General features: G+C 33.6%; 3 protein-coding genes across 4 annotated transcripts in view; 2 read left to right on the forward strand and 1 right to left on the reverse strand.

Annotated features, from left to right (window-relative positions):
• Positions 1–404: 404 nt before the first annotated feature.
• On the reverse strand, positions 405–4,221 carry LOC125058053 (phenylalanine--tRNA ligase alpha subunit). The gene is made up of 6 exons (XM_047662060.1): positions 3,847–4,221; positions 3,391–3,745; positions 2,866–3,143; positions 2,068–2,208; positions 1,525–1,732; positions 405–649 (listed from the first exon to the last, which is right to left on the reverse strand). Exons 1-6 carry the CDS (start codon positions 4,117–4,119, stop codon positions 429–431), a joined length of 1,476 nt encoding a protein of 491 aa, XP_047518016.1. The 5' UTR covers positions 4,120–4,221; the 3' UTR covers positions 405–428.
• Positions 4,222–4,612: 391 nt separating this feature from the next.
• Positions 4,613–23,979, forward strand: LOC125058054 (saccharopine dehydrogenase-like oxidoreductase). Of its 2 annotated transcripts, none has more exons than XM_047662062.1 (10): positions 4,613–4,782; positions 5,902–6,067; positions 11,261–11,448; positions 18,550–18,679; positions 19,436–19,535; positions 19,905–19,991; positions 20,395–20,595; positions 21,783–21,966; positions 22,284–22,378; positions 23,286–23,979. In XM_047662062.1, exons 2-10 carry the CDS (start codon positions 5,902–5,904, stop codon positions 23,389–23,391), a joined length of 1,257 nt encoding a protein of 418 aa, XP_047518018.1. In that variant the 5' UTR covers positions 4,613–4,782; the 3' UTR covers positions 23,392–23,979. The 2 variants fall into 2 exon arrangements, with proteins under 2 accessions (XP_047518018.1, XP_047518019.1); XM_047662063.1 differs by lacking the exon at positions 4,613–4,782 and adding an exon at positions 5,213–5,344.
• The window catches only part of LOC125058055 (saccharopine dehydrogenase-like oxidoreductase), a 48,362-nt gene continuing 29,471 nt past the window's right edge, over positions 5,373–24,263 (forward strand). The window contains exon 1 of the mRNA XM_047662064.1: positions 5,373–5,833. The gene's annotated coding sequence lies outside the window, so the exon portion shown is untranslated. The remainder of the gene's footprint in view (positions 5,834–24,263) is intronic.

Here is a 24,263-nt window from a genome sequence, read left to right on the forward strand (position 1 = left end):
TCAAGGGACGACTCTTGGATGTCCATTCTAATATGTTTTAGGCATATCGGAGTCCCACTTAATACTAAGTATCTTAGAATAAGAACTTTAACTACAATTCTCGGATATCTGAAAATGTATTGAATTTCGACTCTGAAAATAACCTATAGACAATATGCCATACAGAGTATAGTAGTTTGTGTGTCTTCTGTGCAAATCACTGTATTGCCTAATAAAAATTATTTTCTCGGTATCAAGAAAGTATGTGCGATAATTCTAGTAAAAACAAATGGTAAGTCGTAGATAACGTTAAAAAAAATGTTGTTTGATGATTTAATTAAAAAAAAAAATCTAATTTTATGTGTGTATGCTTACAAAATTCATTTCGTTAATGTTTAATGCATAAGAACGAATAAATGAATTAATAGACATAAATAAATAATTTATTTTCACTTATCAAGCCTACAAATCGGGTTGTTTTGGACCATCTGAAGGTCCACTTTGGGTCCAACCAGGTCCCTTATATTATTAAGGCCATATTTGATCATAGTTGGACGTTCTAACGAGAGCCCCCACGCAATCACGTTAACATCTTCAGGCAGGCCCATGGGTAGAAGCATTTCTGGTCGGAAAACTCCGGAATTTCCAATCTCAATCCATTTCCCAAGACCTGAAAAATTAAAAGTAGTTTTTTTTAAATAAACGTTTTTCATAAGTTGTTAGATAAAGCATTACTAGTACTTCTCAATATTCAGGATTCGCGATTCTCAATACTTATGACTTCCTGAGGTTATAAACAAATGTATTTTATGGTATAGAACGTTTAATAACTCTAACGTTTGTATAATGTATCGTTCGAAAGAAGTAAACTATACAAATTGTATGGAAACTCCATATTTTAAGTTCTTAAAAGGATGAAATTATTTTATTGTCTAGGTGACTAGTGTGTTATAGTCTTGTTATTGGTAGCGCCATCTAGTGCATATAAAAGTTAATGTAACTGAATTGACACACACTATTTTGTTTCCATTACCATTCATCTTCCACTGCACTAAAATGTAAAGTGTGTTTCAAGAAATAATTTTTGTTCTAATAGACTATGAGACTAACATCAGAACAATTTTGTAACAATCATATTTTATTTTAAAGTAATATTATTATTATTATCATAGATTAGACCTCTTTTTTAACAACATTATTATTTTATTTATTTATTTATACTTTATTACCTTATTCAAAAACATACACAACAAAAATAAAAAAGCAGGTTTCAAAAGTTATAAGGCGACGGACGGCCTTATCGCTAACAAGCGATTTCTTCCAGGCAACCCTAATGTGGAACAATGAAAAAGAAACACCTACAGAGGGTAGCTACGTAGGTAGAGGGTACTATAACTAAAATAAAATAAAGTAAAGTCTAAAGAAAAAAATAACAATAATAATATGTATAAACAAAAATTTAAAATACAATAAAAAGGTTAACAGAGTCACAATAATTAATATATATAAGCATATTATGTACTTCTTATCAAAAATACGTCTTACCAGTATGATACGCGAAGATCTCCATACTTGGTTCTGTATATGGGTTGTATGCTGGTTTGAACTGTAGCTGGTGGAAGCCGAGACGCGAGAAGAAAGCATCTAATTCGCTAATGAGATCTGCCAAGCCAAGGCCTCTTGCTGCTACCACGCCTTCCACCTGGTGGAATTCTGCTAGATGGGTAGCATCGAGGGTTTCATTACGGAAGACCTGGAACATATTTAAATTAAAAAACCACACTAATAAGGAATTCATTCAAAGCATTTTTATAAAGACTTTTTTATTAAGATTTTCACAATATCTAATCATTAATTAGTATAATGGCAGTGATTTGTATGATAGTTGTTCTGCTATACTTAAAGCATAAGAACTAATCAGATGTCTTTTAGCAATTAAATAAAAATATATAACACAAAAACTTGTTTTATTTCCATGTTTTTATTACTTGTTATCATCCAATTTATAGATAACGAGAAATTTATTTATTGAATGACAATAAGTTCATATTAACAATAAATTCATCAATTTTACAATAAAAATAATACCTTATCTATACTGAAGTATTTCTGTGGTTCGAACTTAGCCTGCTGAGCAAGTTTGTACAGCATACGTGCACTGACTGCTGTTGTGTGGGTGCGGAGCAAATTCTTTTGAGCCTCTTCTATCTTCCAATCATATATGTAGCCCTACAACTCTCATATAATACATTACTGTGTTACAATGCCTTATTAGAAGTATTTTTATAACAGTGGTATCATTGACAGTAAAGCTCTTTCATGCATGCATTATCTGTACAGTTCCTGGGTCAGGGGAAGGTTTTAAATAATATAAAATATAATGTTTATTACCACTTGCATATAACAGAAGATTTAATGATAAATAAATCAAATTGTCAATGGTAAATGAATTCTAAAGAGTGTTTGCGATTTAGCTCTTAGGTTTTAATTCTAATTTAGGAAATCGCCACACTTACACTTAGAAAATGATATAATTTGATATATTTTGTTTAAAATGTTAAAATATGTAAGTATATTGTTAATTACAAAATTAAGGTGAATACTCAACATAAAAATGCACATATTAACAGTGTACAAATGAAAACTTTTTGTCATCTACACCTCTAAAATAATGGTTAATGACACAGAAATAACAATGTATCTATAAATTATAATATTGATGTATTACACTTCTTTAGAACAACACATTATTTTAGCTTCTTTGACTTACAAAATACTATGAGAGGTAATGTATCCATAATTAACATTAGAACACATGCTTTCATTCAATTTCAGCTATAAAACTAATTGTTACATTATAAGTTTAATCAAGTGGGACTAACATACCTGTGATCCATAGCCTCCTTTGCTATGCACTTTTTTAACTTTTTCTAAGTAATCCATAGGAAACTCTGTACTAGTAGCAGGTGATGATATGAAGAATGTATCATGAGCATCCCTAGCAGGGTGCTGCTGTGGTTGGAAGAGGGCATCAAAGTTCCAGAAAGAGCTCTCAACATATTGGTTAGTTGGCATCTCCGTAAAACCCATTTCAAGAAAGATTTCACGGAATTCAGACCTCACTTTAAGGAGGGGATGTAGGTGACCACATGAGGGTGGTTGACCTGGACATAAAGAATAAGCTTGACTAATTTGTTGTAAGTGTTCTTAAATAAAAGTTAACATTATTAATTTTTATGTTTTAAATGGTTTGTGTACACTATTTTTATAATTGGAAAAAAGAAAGGCTTGCCTAGTCTTTTAAATATCTAACTCTAGATACATTAAAAAAAACTTCAGGCAGTGGTGGTATCAGGTAACATGAGGTGAGCTGCCTGCCCGTTTGCCCTCTGTACTTTAAAAAAAACTTACCTAGTGCATCAAAATTGTATGGCTTAAATTGTAACTCTTTCCATGAACCTGTCATCAGCATTTCACTTGTTAAATCTGTCTCTAATTTCTTTATAGACGTGGCAAATTGTGGGCCTTTAGTCAGTTCAAAACTTTTTAATGTGATTTCTTGGAGTAGTTTTCGTTTTTTATAATCATTCCGTACATTATCTGTTAAATTATCTATACCTTTCCTAATTTCAATCAAATTTTCTTGAACAGTATCGGATATAGTTTCAACTTTACGTTTAACTAAAGGTGCACCACCTGATTTATCTATGTAAATCCAACCAGCTGACATAGCTTTGCTGAATCCTACTTTTGCATTAGGTACTTTCTGGAAGAATAAAACATTAAGTAGAGTTTAAAATTATACATAGAGAAAGTAAATAGTGCTTTAGGACAGTTACTACTAGTCGAAAAAAATAGACTCGTAACCTTCATAACTTCAGCTTGTGGCGAGCCATCATCAGGAATATTTCTGTATAAAACAGCTTCGTGGCTTCCCTGATCAGCGACCATTTGTCCTTCTTCCGTTAATCCCCATTTCGTAGACTTTACAGCTTCTGAAACGATCATCTCTAAAGCCTCAATACTTTTTACTGCACCAACAATTTTCTGATGATCTTCGTTAAATTCATCTGCAAGTTTCAAAGTGTTTACTTTATCACATTTATCTAAATAATGCAAAATTCTTTCATTTAGTTCCATGATTTCGGGTTACTAAGTAGTATAAATTTAAATTATCTCAATATTTTTGGTTATAAGAATTAAAATATTGTGAACGAAATTTTGAAGATGTGACAATTGAAAGCCGGTCACTGCTGTCACTGTCAAGTGTCAAGTATTGATTGTACTCGGTGTGAAATGTTTGGAAGTCAAGACTAGAATCATCATTTATTTAACTTAAATTGTTTTCTTAAAATACTTAGAAATAACCAGCAACTTATTTTTTCGAAATTTTGAAAATTAGATCTAGTGCGTGTGATCACGATTTCTTATGCGACCTTAAATACCAGGACCGTTCTCTTTTCGTACAGATTCTATCATAAATATTGACTAATTATATATCTAAATATTTGTATAAACATGATTCTCGAACAAACAATTATTGTGGGAAAAACGATTATGAGCGATAAGTGTAGACACAGTTCATAAATGTTTACTCTCTAATAGTTATTTAGCCTGTGCAACACACGCATGTTCATCACTTTATAATTTTGCTTTTCGCTCTGCCGGCGCGGTGCGACAGTTTTTTACATTATAAAATATTAATTCCTTGTTATTATTAATATTATTGAAATTTATTAAATATAAATCGAATTAATAAGTGTTAATTTCCACGATTAAAGTATCGGTGTTATAATTTTAAAGGTATGTAGGTATTAAATTTTATAATATTTCGAGTGTTATATTTTCTGTACTTGTGTACCGAAACAATTTAATTGTTACGTCAGCTGTTTGTAAAATGGAATAAATTCACAGTCCACATCCAATGAATTGTAACAAATATTGCAATTATATTTTTTAAAGTCAGAAAATAATATTTTATCGAGGAAGCTTAAATTTTACTTCGATTGTAAATATTATCGTGTCGATTCGTCATCGGTTAGTTTGTATACCGTACCAATTGAATTGCGATTGGAGGCATTTCTTCTATTATTTATAAATTTAAAAATCCGTTTCGCCGGGATATAACTTTAAATAACAAGGGATATTTTTTTAACCATGTGGCTTACACGTAATGTAGTATAATATGTATTTTTTTTAATATTACAAAATAACGTATGACGTGCAACGTGAAACTTTGGGAATGTTTTATAATTCACTAGTTGTGCTGCGTGTTTTGCCTCACATTTATTACGTCGAAGCGTTCTTCGATAATTGGACTGTCTAACACAAAGGGAAATTTAATTCGAAACAGTTCCTAAGACAAGTAAGTTCAGTTAAAGCAATATCACGTCACCAAAAATGTATCAAAATGAAAATGTCGCAAATCTCGAGTCTCAACAAAATATTCCTATTTGAGAGTTTCCGTTCCGTGCGTTGCATAAACTGTGAAAGTTACACAAAAATATTGTACGACGGAATTATTTCTTATTAAATTTTATATAAAATAGTCCATTACCATATGCCATCCTTTAATGTGACTCGCTATAACCAACGTTGTTTTTAAGACATACGTTATCACACCTAAGTAATTTAAAAACAATTGCTCTGGACATAAAATTTCAATAAATAAGTTAGATGTTCATATTGTTTAAATAACTCGACAATGCGCGGATATATGCGCATGGGTCTTAAATTAGCGTGTCAACAATTAGTTAACCAACCAATACATTTTACCCAGACAGTACTTGATCCTGCGTAGTGCGCAGTTTCGCTAGTCCGTTCTATAAATAGCCTTCAGGTCCATCATTCAAAAGTGGATCTTTGTTCCAGCAGTGATTTATTAGCGTTCAAGCGGTTTTACCTAAATTTGTTCTTTCATAGATGTCTCGCCTGGACCTGGTGATATTTGGTGCGACGGGGTTCACGGGTAAACATGCCGTGATGGAGATGAGTCGACAGTTGAAGCAGTATCCGCTTACGTGGGGTATCGCTGGACGCTCCCAGAGCAAGCTGGAAGATGTGATCAAGGAGGCGTCACAGAAAACTGGTAAGAGCTATGTCGTTAATATTTATTACAACGAATATAAATTCTAATAATACATATTGACTTACACGCGAGCACTTTATCTAAAAAAAATCTTTAAGGTTATTTATTAATCAATAATTTAACTCGACGTTTCAAATGATTGACTGCAGTCCGCTCTCGTTAAATTCTTGTGGCGCAAACCAATGTTATTATTATTATTAAATGGCCAACGAGGTTCACCCGAATGTAATAAAAGAATCTTTTGTGTTCGTGTGATTCGTATCGTATAAATGTGTCATTAATTTGGATGGGTAGCGATATACAGTTTTTTAATACATTTTATTAAACGCTTATATAGATACAATGTAAAATACTGAAAGTAGGGAGCTTGTTGCCATGGTTACGATTAAAATGGTAACCATGGTAACAAAGACCGAACTGTCTTTATTTACAAAGATTAATTAATACGTTAAGATGACCTTCACGTCGGATACGTACAGATCACGCACAATGTACAAAAACACGTAAATTATCATAATTTTTTCAAGGTCAGGCTGTTAAAAATTTTTTTTTGTACAAAGCGTAAAACAGGTTTAAGTGCCGATTCTGGAAATGCAACTTGGTAGCGTCTCCGATGCTCGAAATTTAGTTGGAACTCCGATCAAACAATCTATAAGTAATAGTTATCTCTTTTTTATAATAACGTCTGCGAAATTATGGAGTTAAGGTGGGCCAGACAATAATGAGTTGCGTGGGTAAAATGATTCACGATCATGAATTATGTCAAATTCTTTCATAATTCTGTCATTGCCAATGACGGGGATATCATAGATACTCGATGAACCTGATGTTAATACATTTTACATATTGTTACGAGCTAGGGGATCTGGTAGAAAACGCCGTAAATTTCTTCAAGGATTTATTTCCAATAAAAATTTGTTTACACTAAAAACCGGAAATTACGCACGGAAATTTACTAATTACACATACACAAAATACTGTCAGTAATTACTTTAAATACACCCAGTACACAGTACTTTATCACTTGACTTCACTATATTCACACTTTATCTCTTTGGTGTTTATCTCTTGAAATCGCATTCGCCACTCTGTCGCGTATGATACGCGTTCGGTCTAGAATATTCCTTCATCAAAGGGGTATAACCAGGCCTGAAAACGCCTGAAAACGGGTTTCCTGAAATGTGTACCACTCGACTACACTTGTTCTGAAGCTGCCGGAAACAATGTTTCAGCCACCTGATAACTAGGGTAACATTTTTTAAACGCTTTATATTAGCTTCACCTGTATGTATGTATGTATGTAACCGACTCCTTCGGACTCGAATTTGACCCACTTTAAACGGACAGATTTAATTCAAACTTTGTACACTTATAAAGAATCAGCGACAATATAATAATTTCATAGGTTTATATCGAAAAAACAATGAAATTTAAGTCCACAAAGCACGTATTGCTGCTAGGACTAAAAAGTGGAAAATAAATTTAGTTTAAAAAACCCACGCTTTTTCACAATAAAACCAGTATTTTTTGTTCATTAAGATTTTCAGCCTAAATTAGGAATTATTTTTCACTTTTTAGTTTGATGTGCTTTAAAAGCATGTTTTATAGTTTTTTAAACTAGATTTATTTAAATTACGATTTTCTAATATGTGATTGACTTCCTGAAACGGTCAGAAATCACATTCACAGCCTGCTTGTAAACATTGTAAACATTGTAGTCAACCCGTCTTCGTAACAATATTTCAATGTTTAAAGCTTTGTTGTTATTGTTGTCTCAGAACTATACGTGTACCTGTTTTAGCAGTGTGCAATTCAAAATGTACGATGCGTCATTGATTTTGTTCAAAATGCCAGATGGCTCTTTTTTATTCGAATTGCGATGCAGTTGCCCGTCTCCATGTCTGCTCAAGGTTGTGAGCAGGGCCGCGCCGACCCCCGGCAGCGCCTGTGTGCGAAACCCATGAAGCGCCTCCTATTTTTTTATAGGGGGGCAAACGAGCCTGCGGGACGACCAAAAAGGGCAGTCATCGCAGCCCATAGACATTTTAGTGGGTGTGTTGCCGGCCTTTGAGCCTTATTTGAGGTTTTCGACCTATTTTTACGAATCTTCAAGTTTCAATGTATTTTTTATTATTTGTCAATTTTGACCGAAAGAAAAATGTTCTTTAGTTTAATATAATTACTTAAATAATATTTTCTTAAGTAGGTCCGTCCGCTTGCTAATTGCCGTGAAAAATACCAAAAACGCGAATTAAATTGTTACATACTTTATTTATTATGTTATATCTAACTGTTTTTAAGGTCAGGTTTCAAAGGTGTCTTTATGACATATTTTTTAATAAATCCCATCTTTTAGTAGAGGACGAAAAATATTTATATAATTCTTGCACAATATCAAAAAAACCCAGTCGTATGATGATTGAGGTTAGCAGCGTCGTTTACTATTTAATTTAAACTATGGCTAGCGCACAGTACATAAAAAGCGCTGGGATTTAAATCCAGCAATATTCTTACCGTGCGTATTTGAGCCATTATCAAAGCCTTGTCCCCTTAAATGGTTTATGTCCAAATTAATTTCGTTTAATTTTTCTATTATAAATGACGTTACTCCAGCGCCATTTGTATCAATAATAGGACAGAAAGCAAGGAAATGCTCTCTTATTTCCAACTTTATAGTTTCCATGTTAAAATTGACAAACCTTATTATCATACTAATTTACTCTTCATGTGAAACGTCAGGAGTACAATCCAGTATTATTGAAAAATATTTATTAATTCGATATAAATTTAAAATAAATGTTGAATTTGGTTACCGAGTATAAAAATTAGTTCATTTTGGATTTTATTAAGGTATGTCGGCATATAATTGAAATCATAAGACAAACACACTCAAGAAACTCACGGCGCAGCGGCCTTTCTTTTGATTCGCTAAGCTCTTGAGTAATTAACGTAAACTAAAACCCAAAGCGTAAAATGACACTTCAAAGTTCAAACGTACGTAAGAATATTGTAATGTAACATAAATAATTTCGGTGGCGGCGCCCTCTTTGTCTTAGCGCCTGTGTGCACCGCACACTTCGCACACATGGGCGGCGCGGCCCTGGTTGTGAGGTATTTGGAGCTCAATACAGGATACCTTCGTTATCTAAGAAATTATTAACGAATTGATAAATTAATTGTTTATTAAATACCCAAGTTTCTATGATACGAGCGACATAGATAATTAATAATAATAAAACATTGGGAACAACAAGTAATTTCGGACTCAAAAATATATAGAACGCGTCTACAGAACTTAGTATCATTTTACTTGTGATAATATTTTTAGCTGTGTTTATTAAATTAGCTCTTGGTCTTTACCAGTCATAGGTAAAAACGTAATTTTAGTTACTATGCGATAAGTTTTACGGTATATATGAAGATTAGCTTTTAGATTATTTTTTTTTAAGTTGTTAGTTTTAAAATTGTATTATAAATAAATAAATTTTTGTTTATTTAATTACACTAATTTCTTTGTTTTCTGTAAGCCATAAGGCCGTCCATTGCCTCCTTAATGTTATCTCCTTGTATATGTACTATTAATGCAACACTGTTAATAAATAAAAAATAAATATATGGTTTATTCCTTGATGAAACGCACTTTAATTGATAAATGTCAGTACTTTCTAGTAGAGGTTATCGGTCAGATAAGAAATACACTGATAAGGATTTATTAATACTTAAATTATTTATAAAAAATACTCGTATAATATGCAGTGTTTACATTGAATGAATCTACGTAAATAGTAATAGTAGATATACTGCGTTCGTTTTTCATATCTGTTTTGTTAAGTAAGGTTAATCAACCTCCCATAACATCTTTCGACAATTGCAACAAAATTATTATGGTATTGGAAGCAACAAAATAGTTAGAAAATCGAAACGCGGACAAATATGTGATGATCATAAGAATATGAATAAATGATTTTGACTTGACTTGACCTATGTTGTACGGTTATAGGACTGGAAACAAGGTATATTTGATAGGAAGTAGTTTCCTCGTTTATGTGTTACTGACCTCTTAAACGCGTTACATCATATTTAGGACGCGTGTCGCCATATCAACATTTGTATTCATTTTGCTGGGAATTCATTTATACGTATACAACGGAATAAACTAGGAGAGACGGATAATTATTCAAGTGGGGTCACCTGAGGTTAGACTCAATAACTACGTACAGAAATTATAATTATAATGCAGTCTGGAAATTATATTACAAACTCGTTAGCGAATTCCAATCTACGACGCGGTAACAAAAGGTAATTTTGAGATTAAATTATTATGTGTATACTAAAGATGAAGCTTTTACACGTTTCTCTTTAGTAAATAAAGAAGTTCTAGCTAGTCCCAACACTAGGGAGCCCCTGTGTTGTGGGTAACTAGACAATTATCCCGTCGTACATGGTAAATAAACAATAATTATATTTAAAACATTTTTGTAGTGAACTTCTTTAGGCGCATGAGGGTAAATTTTAACGGAAACGTCACGAAGATGTGCAGCGTTTTTGTCGAAGAAAAGGGAGGGAGCGATTGAGAGAGAGTGAGAAGGGCGAATTACCTTATAGAAATTCAACTTTTATAATTAAAATTTCGTAAAGAGAATTTATGAAATATATTAGTACTTTATATTTTATGCAAATTTTTTTATTGAAACCTCAAATATCGAATTGTAAATTAAAATGCCACGTGTTTTTATTATCGAAGAAATAAATTTAAAAAAAAAAATTATAACTTGTATTAATTTTCGACACTTAATACTTTAATGACAGTTAAATTCATTAAATTCCTAACATATCATCCTTTTTCCCTCCCTCTAAGTCTCGGAAATCTAAAGTTTTAGATTTGTATAAATATTAACAAGACTTAAAAATTAGTTTGCAACAAAAGTTTCACTTGTGACTTTGTACTTTGTACGCACGCACTTTTTTATATAAAAAGTAGACTTAAGGCGTGAATGTATGAGTATGTGGATGGGTATGTGTGCGTATTATACACACTGTTTTTGAAAGTTATTGCAGTTTTAAAAAACGTCAAAACTAACCTTGAAACGCCTCCACGGATCATTTTGTATGAAACATACTTTGGCATTACCCGAATTGTCTTTTGTTTATTTGTCTACAGACAAAAAAAACTTTAATAATCCTTCGTTTCAGGTAATGACCTATCGGAAGTGAAAATAATAGTGGCTGATGTAGGCGATGAGAAGTCGCTTAAAGAGATGTGCAGTCAGGCCAAAGTGTTGGTGAACTGCTGCGGGCCCTACCGGCATTATGGCGAGCCGGTCGTGAAGGCAGCTATCGAGTGCAAGTCACACTATGTGGATGTGTCAGGGGAACCACAGGTACAAAATACTAATCTATATATATAAAAATGAAACCCGTTTTCCGTTGTCACGACATAACATAAAAACGGCTTGACCGATTCGTCTGATTTTTTAATAATATACCTTGAAGTTCGAGGATGGTTCTTACGGAGTAAAATTTAAAAAAATTGAGTGAAAAAGTCTAAAAACAACACTTTTCTATATTCCCATACAAAATATTCGTAATAATACTTAAAAGTCAATTTGAACTTGCATAAAGTTCAAGTGTTAGTGGAGGGGTTCCGGGAAATTTTTATTTTTTGACATAATGTATTTGTTGTCTTATCAATTTTCTTTTTTTTATCTTACTAGCTAGACCGGTGTCCCGAATATCAGAATAAGTATTTTAAACAAATAAAGAATCGACTGTTAGGCGGTACGATGTTCGCCAGGCCAGCTAGTAACTAATATAACTATTGGGTATAGCCGCATATTGGGTATAGGGTATAGCCGCGCAACATCGCTATGTGGGAACCAGCTGCCCATAGAGGTATTAAATAATTCGACTTTGGGTCCTTCGAGAAAATACCTTACCGATTCTTAAAAGGCCGGTAAAGTGCCTTCAAAGTCAAAGTGGCATGCACCATGCACGGCGGTAACTTAAAATATATAATAATATAAAATAATAATAAATGTGACGTTGAACAGCACATGTCAACAGCGTTTCTTGACCAATCACAAAGCTGTACGATCCGTCGTCATTATGTTTTTCAATTTGAATTTCGAATAAGGTTATTTTAAGCTGCATTTACATTTTAATGCTGTTTACAGTTTGGGCTCGGTCCGATTTCTGTCTGGTGACATATTCTTCGTATATAATTTGGATTCGACATATTATCCAGCCTTATTTGCAATCATTCCAACTCACATAGTTTATCTAAATAATAGGATCGTATCATTTTTATAATTTGACAAAGAATTAAAATTTGTAATTTTATATATCTTAATATATATATTACTAGCTGATCGGGCAAACGTCGTTTTGCCATGTATATCATTTATAATAAAAAAAATAGGGGTTGATCGTAGAGGGGTGAAAGTTAGGGGTTGTATGTATTTTTTAATGCTGTATCATAAAATAATCAAAACAGAAAAAAATATGTAAAAAAAAAAAATTGGGGTGGACTACCCTTAACATTTAGGGGGATGAAAAATAGATGTTGTCCGATTCTCAGACATACCCAATATGCACACAAAATTTTATGAGAATCGGTCGAGCCGTTTCGGAGGAGTTTAACCACAAACACCGCGACACGAGAATTTTATATATTAGATTTATTTTGATAGGCGCTTAAGACTACAATAATATGATAACTATACATTAACATAAAAAAAGGATTGAAAATGTATTCTGTAACTTCTAATGACCATGGCGACCACGATTTGTATTGCACGAAACCACGGAAGATCAGCGCTACGGGTATTGAGGGAACTACATAGGAATTGCATACAAAAACGTCAGCTCACGTCAAATGCTTTTATTAGATTCTCGATTGTTTAGTTACTTTACATACGTATATATAAATTGTATGTTTTCTGTATATTTGTCACAATATGCAAGGTTAGATGATTGGTTACATTATGTCATCATTATTAGAGTTTTTTTAATACAATGCAAATGATTTTAACTGACTTCAAAGACGAGGAAGTTTATAACTAAATTGCCGGTTTTTTTCATAATTCTGTTATGCTTATTGAACCTACAATTTGCACCTACGAAGTATATACAACGTTAGCCACTGAGACCGTGGTCCAGCCAGTCCAGGATCTACCCTTTAGTTGGAAGAACTGTTCACCGTGTTGTTTAGATACAAAAATATTAGACATAGACATAACATTTATAACATACGAAAACACACACACACAAAATAACAAAACTCAAAGAAAAAATAAAATAAGACATATCAAAAAAATAAATAAAAAAATCCCTTTTTTGGTCGGTTCGCTTCAAGTATGCAATGTGTGTGTGCTGTGGTTGTAATTGGCCCCGGCTCAGCATTATGCTGAGGAGCAGAAAGTTCCACAGCGCTGGTCATTCTGCCAGAGACCACAGCATTATATTATTTTTTAATTGGATTCCTAGTAATAAAGGAATTTCCTGTGTATTTTATGCTACTAAGTTTTAAGCGTTCAAGTACAAGGAAATACACAAGGCACGTAATTTTCCTATTTGATCTTCCCGCGACCTTGGCCTAAAATTTAAATGTTTAGGCCCGTCTATAGGTATAAGCTACGTTTAAAAACTACTTACTAAACATCTCATATAAATTCTAGATTCAGAGTCAGACAAGAAAGGAAATATTAAATTTGTATTACTTTCAATATATATCTATTAATTTACATTTAATTTACATCATTAAACAAATATCTGTGTTTATACCCACTCAACATTCCACGATCGAGAGGCGTAAATACCTAATAATACAGACGTAACTTCACGACCTATGTACCTACATTAAAAAAGGACAAATATGCCTATCAATGCTGGTATACTAATATAATTATATAGTGTAGTCGTATCACGTATGTCATTAACTATATTCAGGTCCCTGACAACGCAGGTGACCTTGTAGGTCATCACGAACGGTTAGGGTTCAAGGTTATCTATATATATATATATAAAAATGAAACCCGTTTTCCGTTGTCACGACATCACATGAAAACGGCTCGACCGATTTGTCTGATTTTTTTTGTTGTGTTTGTAATTGTCAGGAGAAGGTTCTTATAAAAGAAAAAAATATAAAAATTGCGCGGAAAATTAGAAAATTCAAGAATACTTAACCACCATTCAATTCGAACTTTTTGGTGTAACCTTATGGTGTTTGACATAACACAACATTGACAGAATGCGTGCTGCAAATATCGTCAGAGGATGTAAGAAAAATGAATATCGTTCAAAATAAATGCTTCGATCGGAGTTATTATATTGATAATATAATAATATGCGAGCCAGAAAAACAAACAAAGAATGTTGTATAACATAAAGCATTAGAATAATAAACACTTTGTTTCTGAAATATTTTTTAATTCATTATCCCAATTTGAAATCAATATTCATAGTTAAGACAGGACAACGTCTGTCGGGTCCGCTAATAACAATATATAATCTATATTAAACGCCTGACACCGAACCGCGCAATACATTTTCATACAATTCGTATCGATAGATAACGTATATGATTAAGATTTAATATCATTCAGATGATTATAGAAATGTATGAGTGGTGTTAAGATTTTGTTTTAATTTGAATCGTTTAAATAATTCAAAAATGTTTATTTCATATAGAAACTAAAATTATATACAAAAATCGGTTGTCTGTAAAGTCGGTTTACTGACGATAGTTGAACGTGACAACGTCACGAATCGCTCACTCAAGTAGGAGAGAGACAGATGTCGAACGCTGAAGAGCGCGGAGTCCGATTGTGCCTCTCTGTCGCTTCGCGCTCTCGCTTGCACTTCAAGCCTTAAATGGAACGCCTCAGAGCGAGGTAACGCCGCATGAGTCATGTTTTTTCGTGCGTGCAGCCGGCTCCATCGATTTATAAGACGTTGTCACGTCAATAATAGTAAATACAAATTACTTGAGCCAGTTACTTAAATGGTATTAAATATCTACGTGTATTGAGTGAATAACTGAATAGGTCTCTTGGATAACCCTAGTGGCGCCGCGTTGTGGCAGATTCAGGCAACACGCGGGCGTCAGTGCGATCAGCTATACGGTTTACGTTATTCAATCAGTTGAAAACGTTAAAAAGTTCTCTCAAAAACGAAAAAATGGGTGGTACGAGGCACTAATGTAGACTATGTGTATGTGTGTGTGTGTGTAATGTTATATTATAGAAGCCTTTAAATCTTAATTAAGTTCAGCCATTGGTTTAATTATTGCTTTAGTCCTATCCATTGGCTACTTTATGGGGTCTCTGTGTCAGATTTAGCTTCATAACAATAGCTAATTCTCAGATAACAATGCATCTGGGTGATCTTTTCGCTATCGAATTTTTTTATATGTAATACATATTATTTCCTTTTCCATTATAGACTGGATTTACTATATTTCCATTATAGTAATTCCAGTGTAATAAATGCATCATTTGACTTTATTGGCGGCGCGTGCGTGCTCAGCTATCGCAGAATGCACTTTAAAACGAAATACACGCGAGCAGTAATGAGAGCGTGTGGAATTTATTAAATTGTTTGGTTTCTGTAGAAAAATCTAGAATCACAATTTACGTTTTATTATTTAAAGGTCTATGTTATACGCTCTTGGTACATTCGTCATTTATATACAAAGTTGGCACGATAATTTATATAACACTAGCGGACCCGACAGCCATTGTACAAATGTCGAATAAAAAAAAGGGTTTAATTATGCGAACAGAAAATTTATATACATACATACATATAAAGATTTGTAATGATATTTTATGTAATCGATGAGTTTTTAAATAAACATTTTAAACAGCTTTAAACGCGATTTTATTAAAATATTTACTTTACTGGACAAACGTCTAGGTAATAAATAAATATCTTCTAATAAATTTTGTCGTTAAGATTGTTCTGCAGCTATAGTGTCTCGCTCATCTCCTCAGAGTTTTAGTATGCCTCTACGGAAACTAAAAAGGAATAAACAACTTCTTAAATAAGCCGAAGAAAAGTGACTTGCACGAAAAACATTTTTTTTTTTTTTTTTTTTTTTATATAATAGGAGGGCAAACGAGCTTGCGGGACGACCAAAAAGGGTAGTCCACGCAGCCCATAGACACCCATTTTAGTGGGTGCGTTGCCGGCCTTTGAGGGAGGAGTAGGCTCGTTTTTTAAAAATTTGGAGGTCGTATCTCTGAGGGAAGACCCCCCCCCGGGAGCCGATTCCACAGTTCGCTAGTTCGCAAGAGAAAATGCCTTGTGAAGCGGACCGTGGAAGACCTCCAACCATCAAGATGATGCTGGTGAAATTTAGAGGTCGTTCGGCTCGTACGGTGTTGAAAAGAGGCAGGAGGGATCAACCCAAACAATTCTTCCGAACACTCTCCGTAATAAATTTTGTAAAAAACGCAAAGAGACGCAATGTCTCTGCGTAGCGATAGAGAATCAAGCCGATCAGTAAGACATTGGAGATTGACAATTCGACAAGCCCTTCGCTGAATTTGGTCATAAGGAAGAAGCTGGTATTTGGGAGCACCGGCCCAGAGATGCGAGCAGTATTCCATATGAGGTCGTACTTGAGCTTTGTAGAGCTGCATACGTTGCACCTCAGTGAAATACTGCTTAGCCCTACCCAAAACACCCAGCTTTTTGGAAGCCAGTTTGGCTTTTTCTTCCAGATGACTGCGAAATTGGACTTCTTTCGAAATGCCAACCCCAAGGATACTGAGGCTGTGTGACGAACTAAGGAGAGCGCCTTCAAATTGAGGAGATACGACAAAAGGATCTTTCTTGGCAGAAAACGAACAAACCTGAGTCTTTGTAGGATTAAACTTAACAAGGTTGTTACTACCCCACACAGAAACCTTCTCCAGAATCGACTCAATTCCGAGAACAAGTATGTTGCGACTCTCATCGACTTCAAATCGAGACATGTTCTGATGGCCGGAATATAATGTGTCGATGGTGCTGTCGTCTGCATAGCAATGGATGTTGTCGATATTCAACAGGTCATTGATATGCAGAACGAACAGGGTCGGCGAAAGGACACAACCTTGCGGAACGCCTGCATTGATGGGTCTAGGATTGGAACACGCTCCGTCAACTAGGACTTTAATGCTACGTCCTACAAGAAAATTTGCCAGCCATCGGCATAAGCCATCGGGCAAACCGTATGACGGAAACATGGCGTAATCACTACCCTTATATTGCATGTAATAAAAATATTGTATCCTATTTTGTTTATTCGTAGTTATTTACAGTATATCTATTAGTAATAAACGAACCAGTTTCCTTTAAAATATTTTGTAAACGTGAAAATCAAATTGATAATTACCTCGCCAACGCAGTGATATCAATGACTTATATTTTGTGTAATACATGAGTCATGCTCTAATATGTTGAAGACTATTCAAGGTCGTGTTTGTAGACACGAGAAAGAAAAGTCTAGACTATTTTTTTATCGCTTCTGCTTGTGCTAGGTTAATAGGTAGTTTCATTCGTTAATCCATACCTGCTACTCTGGAGCTCTCGAAATATAGCAGACTTATGCTTAGCCATGTCTGTAATACTCTCTAGTCCCCTGCCATTGTGTCCAGGGACTTTTTTCTATCTCTAACATTTTTACTGAAAAGGCACATAAATTAATTACTCTTTCGTGAACGCGTCCCGCAAGATAGGCCCCGGCTACATCGGTAATATTCCCATTTACATTCATGGGTGAGTCGGTTCTTTGATTATTGTAACGCCCAGACCCGTCATCCCCTTCCCTACTTCTCTATTCATTCAAAATAAGGTGAAAAAATAAATATTTTTAATCAAATAAATTACAGCGTATTTGGGACATAGAAAGGTAAGTTTTCACCAAATTTCGTTAAAAAAAAAGAAATTTGTAAAAGATAAAAATTAAAAACCAATAACTTGGTTTTTTGAATTTTTCACATAAATTTTGAGGTTATGTGAAAAATGTGTGAATACAAAAGTTTTAGATCTTTTTATTACCTACAACTTTGCCATTTAACTTTCTTCGATAGGACTTTTAGTTTTGCCGGAAATCGAGATAAACCGTTTTTTACCCTTAAAACTACCCCCCCTACCCCTTCCCGACCTCACTTCCCGGAAATTATTTTTCCTTTAAATTTTATAATATTATCCTCAATTTCCAATAGGTTTCATCCTACTATTATTTTTTTCACTTTTTATTTATTTTAAAGGCTTTCTGCACTGGTCTATAGACCCAACATACATAACAGCCAACGAAGGCATTGAGACTTCGAAATCTACATATTTTCGTAATTGCTAAACGTAGACTGCGAACCCCGAACCACAAACGTCTTGTGATTGTTGGGTATAAGTGTGTATTTCGATTAAATTAATTATATGTATCAATAACAATTTCATTAGTATAACAGTATTGTAAGCATTTATATTAATTTCAGTTCATAGAATCAATGCAGTTGAAATACGGCGAAGCGGCACGTGAAGCGGGTGTGTACGTGATCAGTGCGTGTGGTTTTGACAGCATTCCCACTGATCTTGGGGTTGTCTTCTTGGAGAAAAAATTTGAAGGTAACATCTTGTTAACTCGAGATTTTCGGATAGCGCTAAGAATCTAAATAGGGCGTATATTTGTTCATTATTATTACATTATAGCTGGTGCCTGCGACTTCGCGCAGGATTAAAATAATATTTGTCCAAATGATATAGCGTTAAAGACATATTTTATCTAGGTACTTTAAACACCAGAAGCTATAAAAGTACCTATTTTCATTTAGAAATCATTTGATTACTACCAAATGTGCATTTGAAATAAATTATGAATTTTTATTGTAGTTATGCTTCTCTATTTTGGATATAATGGCTTACACATAAGACAGTAGTGTAGGACTATATCCATTCTACATTACATATGTGTAACTCATTTCGTTTTGGGCAGCGCACGCCAGAGTAGTCCGCAGTTGGTAGATTTTTTCTTACTTACTATTTTGGACAATTCACACAATATCTTTATAAATTGTAGCCTATGTGTTATTCTGATGTGTTAGTTATATTATTGTAAAGTTTTGTAAAATCCATTCAATAGTTTTTACGTGAAAGAGTAACATCCATCAATACTTATAAACCTTCGCGTTTATAATATTAAGTAGGATTTTATAAGTCAAAGTTTCGATTATGACTCTTAACGCCCTCTTTGACATAGAGTTTTTTTTAATAGAAAGTGTGTGTGAGAAATCCCGTAATTCTCCATAGTTATGTAGCACAGCCACACACAAACGACGTTCGGGTTTCACAACCTATGATGAAATGAGCTAAAATGTTTTTCAGGTACTGTGAATTCCGTGGAATCGTATCTTAGTTCGGAGGCGAAGGGTTCTGTGACCAGCGGGGTGATTAACTATGGTACCTGGGAGTCTTTAGTTTACGGGTTAGTACTATTATACTTAATATTTGATGTGGGATCTTTCTGCGTCTTCAACCACATTTTGATTTACCATGGGTAATGTTCTGAGTTATTCGGATTAATATCTGCAGTAGAATTTCACTGTCGGACGTAGAGGTAGAATACAAAATTCCATTCGCATCACCTCGACGTCCACAACTGAGCGTTATTTAAGATAGTTTTTGCCGCGCACCATCACTATGTGGAACCTCAAGTCTCTCCTCCAACAAAAGAGGGAACAAAATAAAATTTATATAAATAGATAAATGTGTCAGCAGATGTACTGATTTTTTTTGATTCGAGAATGCCTTAAAAGTCCTGATCAATCAATAATATATATTTATTAAATTTCAGAATAACACATTTAAACGAATTGCCGAGTCTGAGAAAGAAGATCTATCCTGAAAAGTTGCCAGAGTTTAAACCGAAGCTCAAGTCTAGGTATGTTGCCATATTTTTACACGCTTTATATTAGCTTCACCTGTATGTATGTATGTAACCGACTCCTTCGGACTCGATTTTGACCCACTTTAAACGGACAGATTTAATTCAATTCTTTAAAAGCGTGTTTTTTAGTTTTTTTTAACTATATTTATTTAGTTTAGTTTCATTTATAGCCCTTGAAGTTATAAACGTCAAATATATTTTTTTCACTTCCAACCCCAGTTGCAAGATAGTCATGTAACGGGGGCATGGTAAAAATGTCTGTCTTAAATTTTTAAAAGGTCGGCTACGCAAATCTAAGCTATATTTTTTAGTGGCATATTAAAATGTTTTTTTAAATTTATTTATCACTATAATCTACTAAATTCTTAATAGAATTAAATAAAATCTTCTTGAACAGATCAGTCATCCACCAGCGCCTATCTGGATGGTGCCTTCCCTTTCCGGGATCTGACTCATCCATAGTATACAGGACGCAGCGTACTTTATTGGAACGGGACGGAAAACGGCCCGTACAAATTAAAACATACGTGAAATTTACCAGTCTTTTAACTACGCTGGCTGTTGCATTCTCTTCTGTGATGCTGTTTTTATTAACCAGGTATTTATCACAATTTATGTGTGTTTGTGCGGACGGCTAAATGTTTTTTTTATTTTGTGAAGGGCGGGCGTTGACACACAAAGTTTGAACTTGTATACAGTTTGAAGTGTTTTTACTATGAATGATTATCTATTTGGAACGCTTATATATAATCTGTGAATGAATAACGAATGCTATTTTGTAAAAATTTAAATAAAAATATGTAATATAGCGTGAACCTGTGCTAGCCCCGGTGGAGGAGATCATGACTCTCTATTCTTGTTTCCGGTCACTTACCACTTGATAGGAAACCGACATTTTTAACAATTCAATTAAATTGGCATATTTCCGAACACTCTTAAATTTATTATCAAAATATCGGTGGCTTTCGGTGGCACCAGAACCGTGTTCCACCAATGTCGACGTCGCTTCCACGCAAAAAATATAAACGATTTTAAAACAAATGGTGTCTTTCACCAGTATAATACTTGAAACAGAACACGACCAACCAGGCTCCAAAAGATAAACCACTCCTTATATGGAAATTGTATTCGTTTTACAACAAACTCCCAAGCGAAATTAGAGAATTATCACTAAATAAATTCAAAGCCCTCGTTAAACGAAAATTAATCAATAAAGCTTTTTACAAATTTGACGATTACTTAAATGATCCTAATCCTTGGGATTGATCTGCTCCAGTTCAAACAATTTGTATGACAATAATTGGCGATTAAAAAGAGTGGCGGAAAGTTTCTTGCCAGTTCTTCTTACCCGCTCTTCGCGCTTGATTTGTATACTGGTACTAATTGTAAATTTACAATTAATTTAACTTGACAATTCATAGGTGTACTTGTTTTTACCTACATGAATAAAGATATTACGAGTTTGAGTTTGACTATTACTAGAAATTTTTAGATTTATTTGAAATTTCTCCTCAGCCCTATATTTTCTAAGAAAGTCAGCGATAGCATAATATGTCAACTAACTTTTATACTATACAAAGACAAGTTACTATAAGACAAACTACCCACGGAATTTATTGTGTTTTAACCAATATCTAAAATGATTCATGGGTAAGCTTTGGATATATGATTTTTCAAAGTTTACGGGTCATGGATGCCTTAAAAAAAAAAAATTATTATGAATGAATGGAGTGCGTTTATTGTATTTTTTTTGTATATACGCCTGAAAAATTGTATTATTTTTAGATTAAGTTTCACGCGAGACCTTCTCCTTAAGCACCCACGTTTGTTCACCATGGGTGCCGTCACCCGCGAGGGCCCCAGTGAGGAGGTGATGAACAGCACCATCTTCTCGTTTCTGCTGCTGGGTGAAGGATGGAGTCAGGGGTCTGATGTCACCTCACCGCCCAATAAGAAACTTGCAGTTAAGGTAGACTTTTTGTAATCATGTTTATTTACATAGCAATTATATATTTTAAACATTCATTATATTCGAAGAAACCGCTCATCTTTTGACTTTATTTTGTTTTTCTACTGTTTTGTGTTATTGCGACGTAAATAAAGTATTATTATTGTCTTTTATTGACATAACCTTTACACATTTAAAGAAAACACTTTTTAACCGGATTGAAGTTATCTATTATTGTAAACTTATAATTATTTTACATATATTTTTTTTTTACTTTTGACTAATCACATTCGAATGTAACGCACAACAGTTTTTACAATACGTTTTACAATTTTCAGGTGTCCGGTGTGAATCCCGGATATGGTGCGACAGTTGTAGCTCTCTTGTTCTCGGCACTCACAATACTTACTGAGAAGGACAAAATGCCAAAAGAGTAAGTATGTTTAGACGGATAATTTACGCTGTTCCTCCGAGATAAGAGTCGCGGAAACCACAACAACTATATTATTTAGACTACTCGTTCAACATGCTTTTGTTAAATTTATCAAAAGATTATATATATCTCGCTACAATTGAATTAACGAGAGTAACCGCGTCACTAATAGACCTGGGTAGAAGCCTTTAAAAATAATAAAAAGTGAAAAATAATAGAATGAAACCCATTGGAAAAGGAGGAGAATATTATAAAAATGAAAGGAAAAATAATTTACGGGTGATCTGAGGTCGGGAAGGGGGTGAGTTTTTAAGGGTAAAAACGGTTTATCTCGATTTCCGGATAAACTAAGTCCGTTGAAAAAAAGTCAAATTGCAAAGTTGTAGATAATAAAATGATCTATTACTTTTGTATTTTATATTATTTTCACATAACCTCAAAATTTATGTGAAAAATTAAAAAAAAATTATTTAGCTTTTTTATTTTTATCTTTTACAAAAAAAAAATACACAAAATTTGTTGAAAAGTTACCTTTTTATGTCCTTAATACGCTGAAATTTATTTGATTTGAATTTTTTTTTCAGCTATTTTGAAATAATATGCTTTCTGTTGCTTCAAAAAGTTTCTTGTTTTATTAAAAAAGTGTACATACAAAAGTTTTAGATCTTTTTGTTATCTACCATTTGCCATTTGTTTTTTTTTCCATAGGAAATCCGGAAATCGAGATAAACCGTTTTTACCCTTAAAAACTCACCCCCTTCCCCCTCCCGACCTCAGATCGCCCGTAAATTATTTTTCCTTTCATTTTTATTATATTCCCCTCCTTTTCCAATGGGTTTCATTCTGCTTTTATTTATTTTGGTTTCAAAAATTATCGACCCTGGTCTATAATATTGATATATTTCAGGGGCGGAGTTCTAACCACCGGTGTGGCGTTCAGAGATACAAACATTATCCAACACCTCCACGAAAATAATCTTAAGTTTGAAGTTGTTAATGATGAATTTAAATAAATTAACGTTGTTTTTAACATTACAACATTAAAAAAAACAATTTTAACAAGTTTTTGTTATATTCGTGTAAATTGTTCTTTTTGTATTTTATTTGTTATTAAATAAGAATGAAGAGTGAGAAAAATATACATGGGAAATGGTAATTCTATAATATAATCCGGGTGTTGAAACGTCGTATTTTGAAGAAAAAAAAGCGTGGTCTAATTAAAAACATAGAATATATAAATCTCCAGGATTTAGACATTTACAGAGCATTTATGTTCAATCAGTATGATTCTCGTTCGACTTGAAATTCTGGCTAAGTTTTGTCTCTGAATCTTACCCTAACTTGCAACTCTTTAATGTCATGGCAAGTCCTATTAGTAGTTTTTTTGACAACCATTGTGGTATCGCGCTACAATTTTTTAATTTGCATACTCAGTGATTTTGAAAATTCTCATAGATTTTATTACTTGTTTATGAGTCTAAAGCTACTAACTGTTAGTGGTGCTTATATCGCATTTATTACTTATATTATTAATATGTTATTTTAATGCTTACTAAGTGCGTAAATTGGTGTATATTTTTGTAATTAAATTAATGAATATATGTAAATGGTTTTTTTATTATTGAACCACCTTTTTTATCGAGTTTATTGAGTTCGATAAAATCCTATAACAGCCCTGCGATTCTATAACTCACTTTACGAACTCACACAGCGGTTTTCGCATCGGCGGTCGCTCTCAAATCAGTCGTGAAGCAGTCATTTTATGATTTGGCATTCTGAAAAGGTGGGAGCTTGTAGTTTATTGTTTATCAGAATGCCAAATCATAAAATGACTGCTTCACGACTGATTTGAGAGCGACCGCCGATGCGAAAACCGCTGTGTGAG

The sequence above is a fragment of the Pieris napi genome, chromosome 17 (assembly GCF_905475465.1).
Source record: "Pieris napi chromosome 17, ilPieNapi1.2, whole genome shotgun sequence".
Taxonomy (NCBI): Eukaryota; Metazoa; Arthropoda; class Insecta; order Lepidoptera; family Pieridae; genus Pieris; species Pieris napi.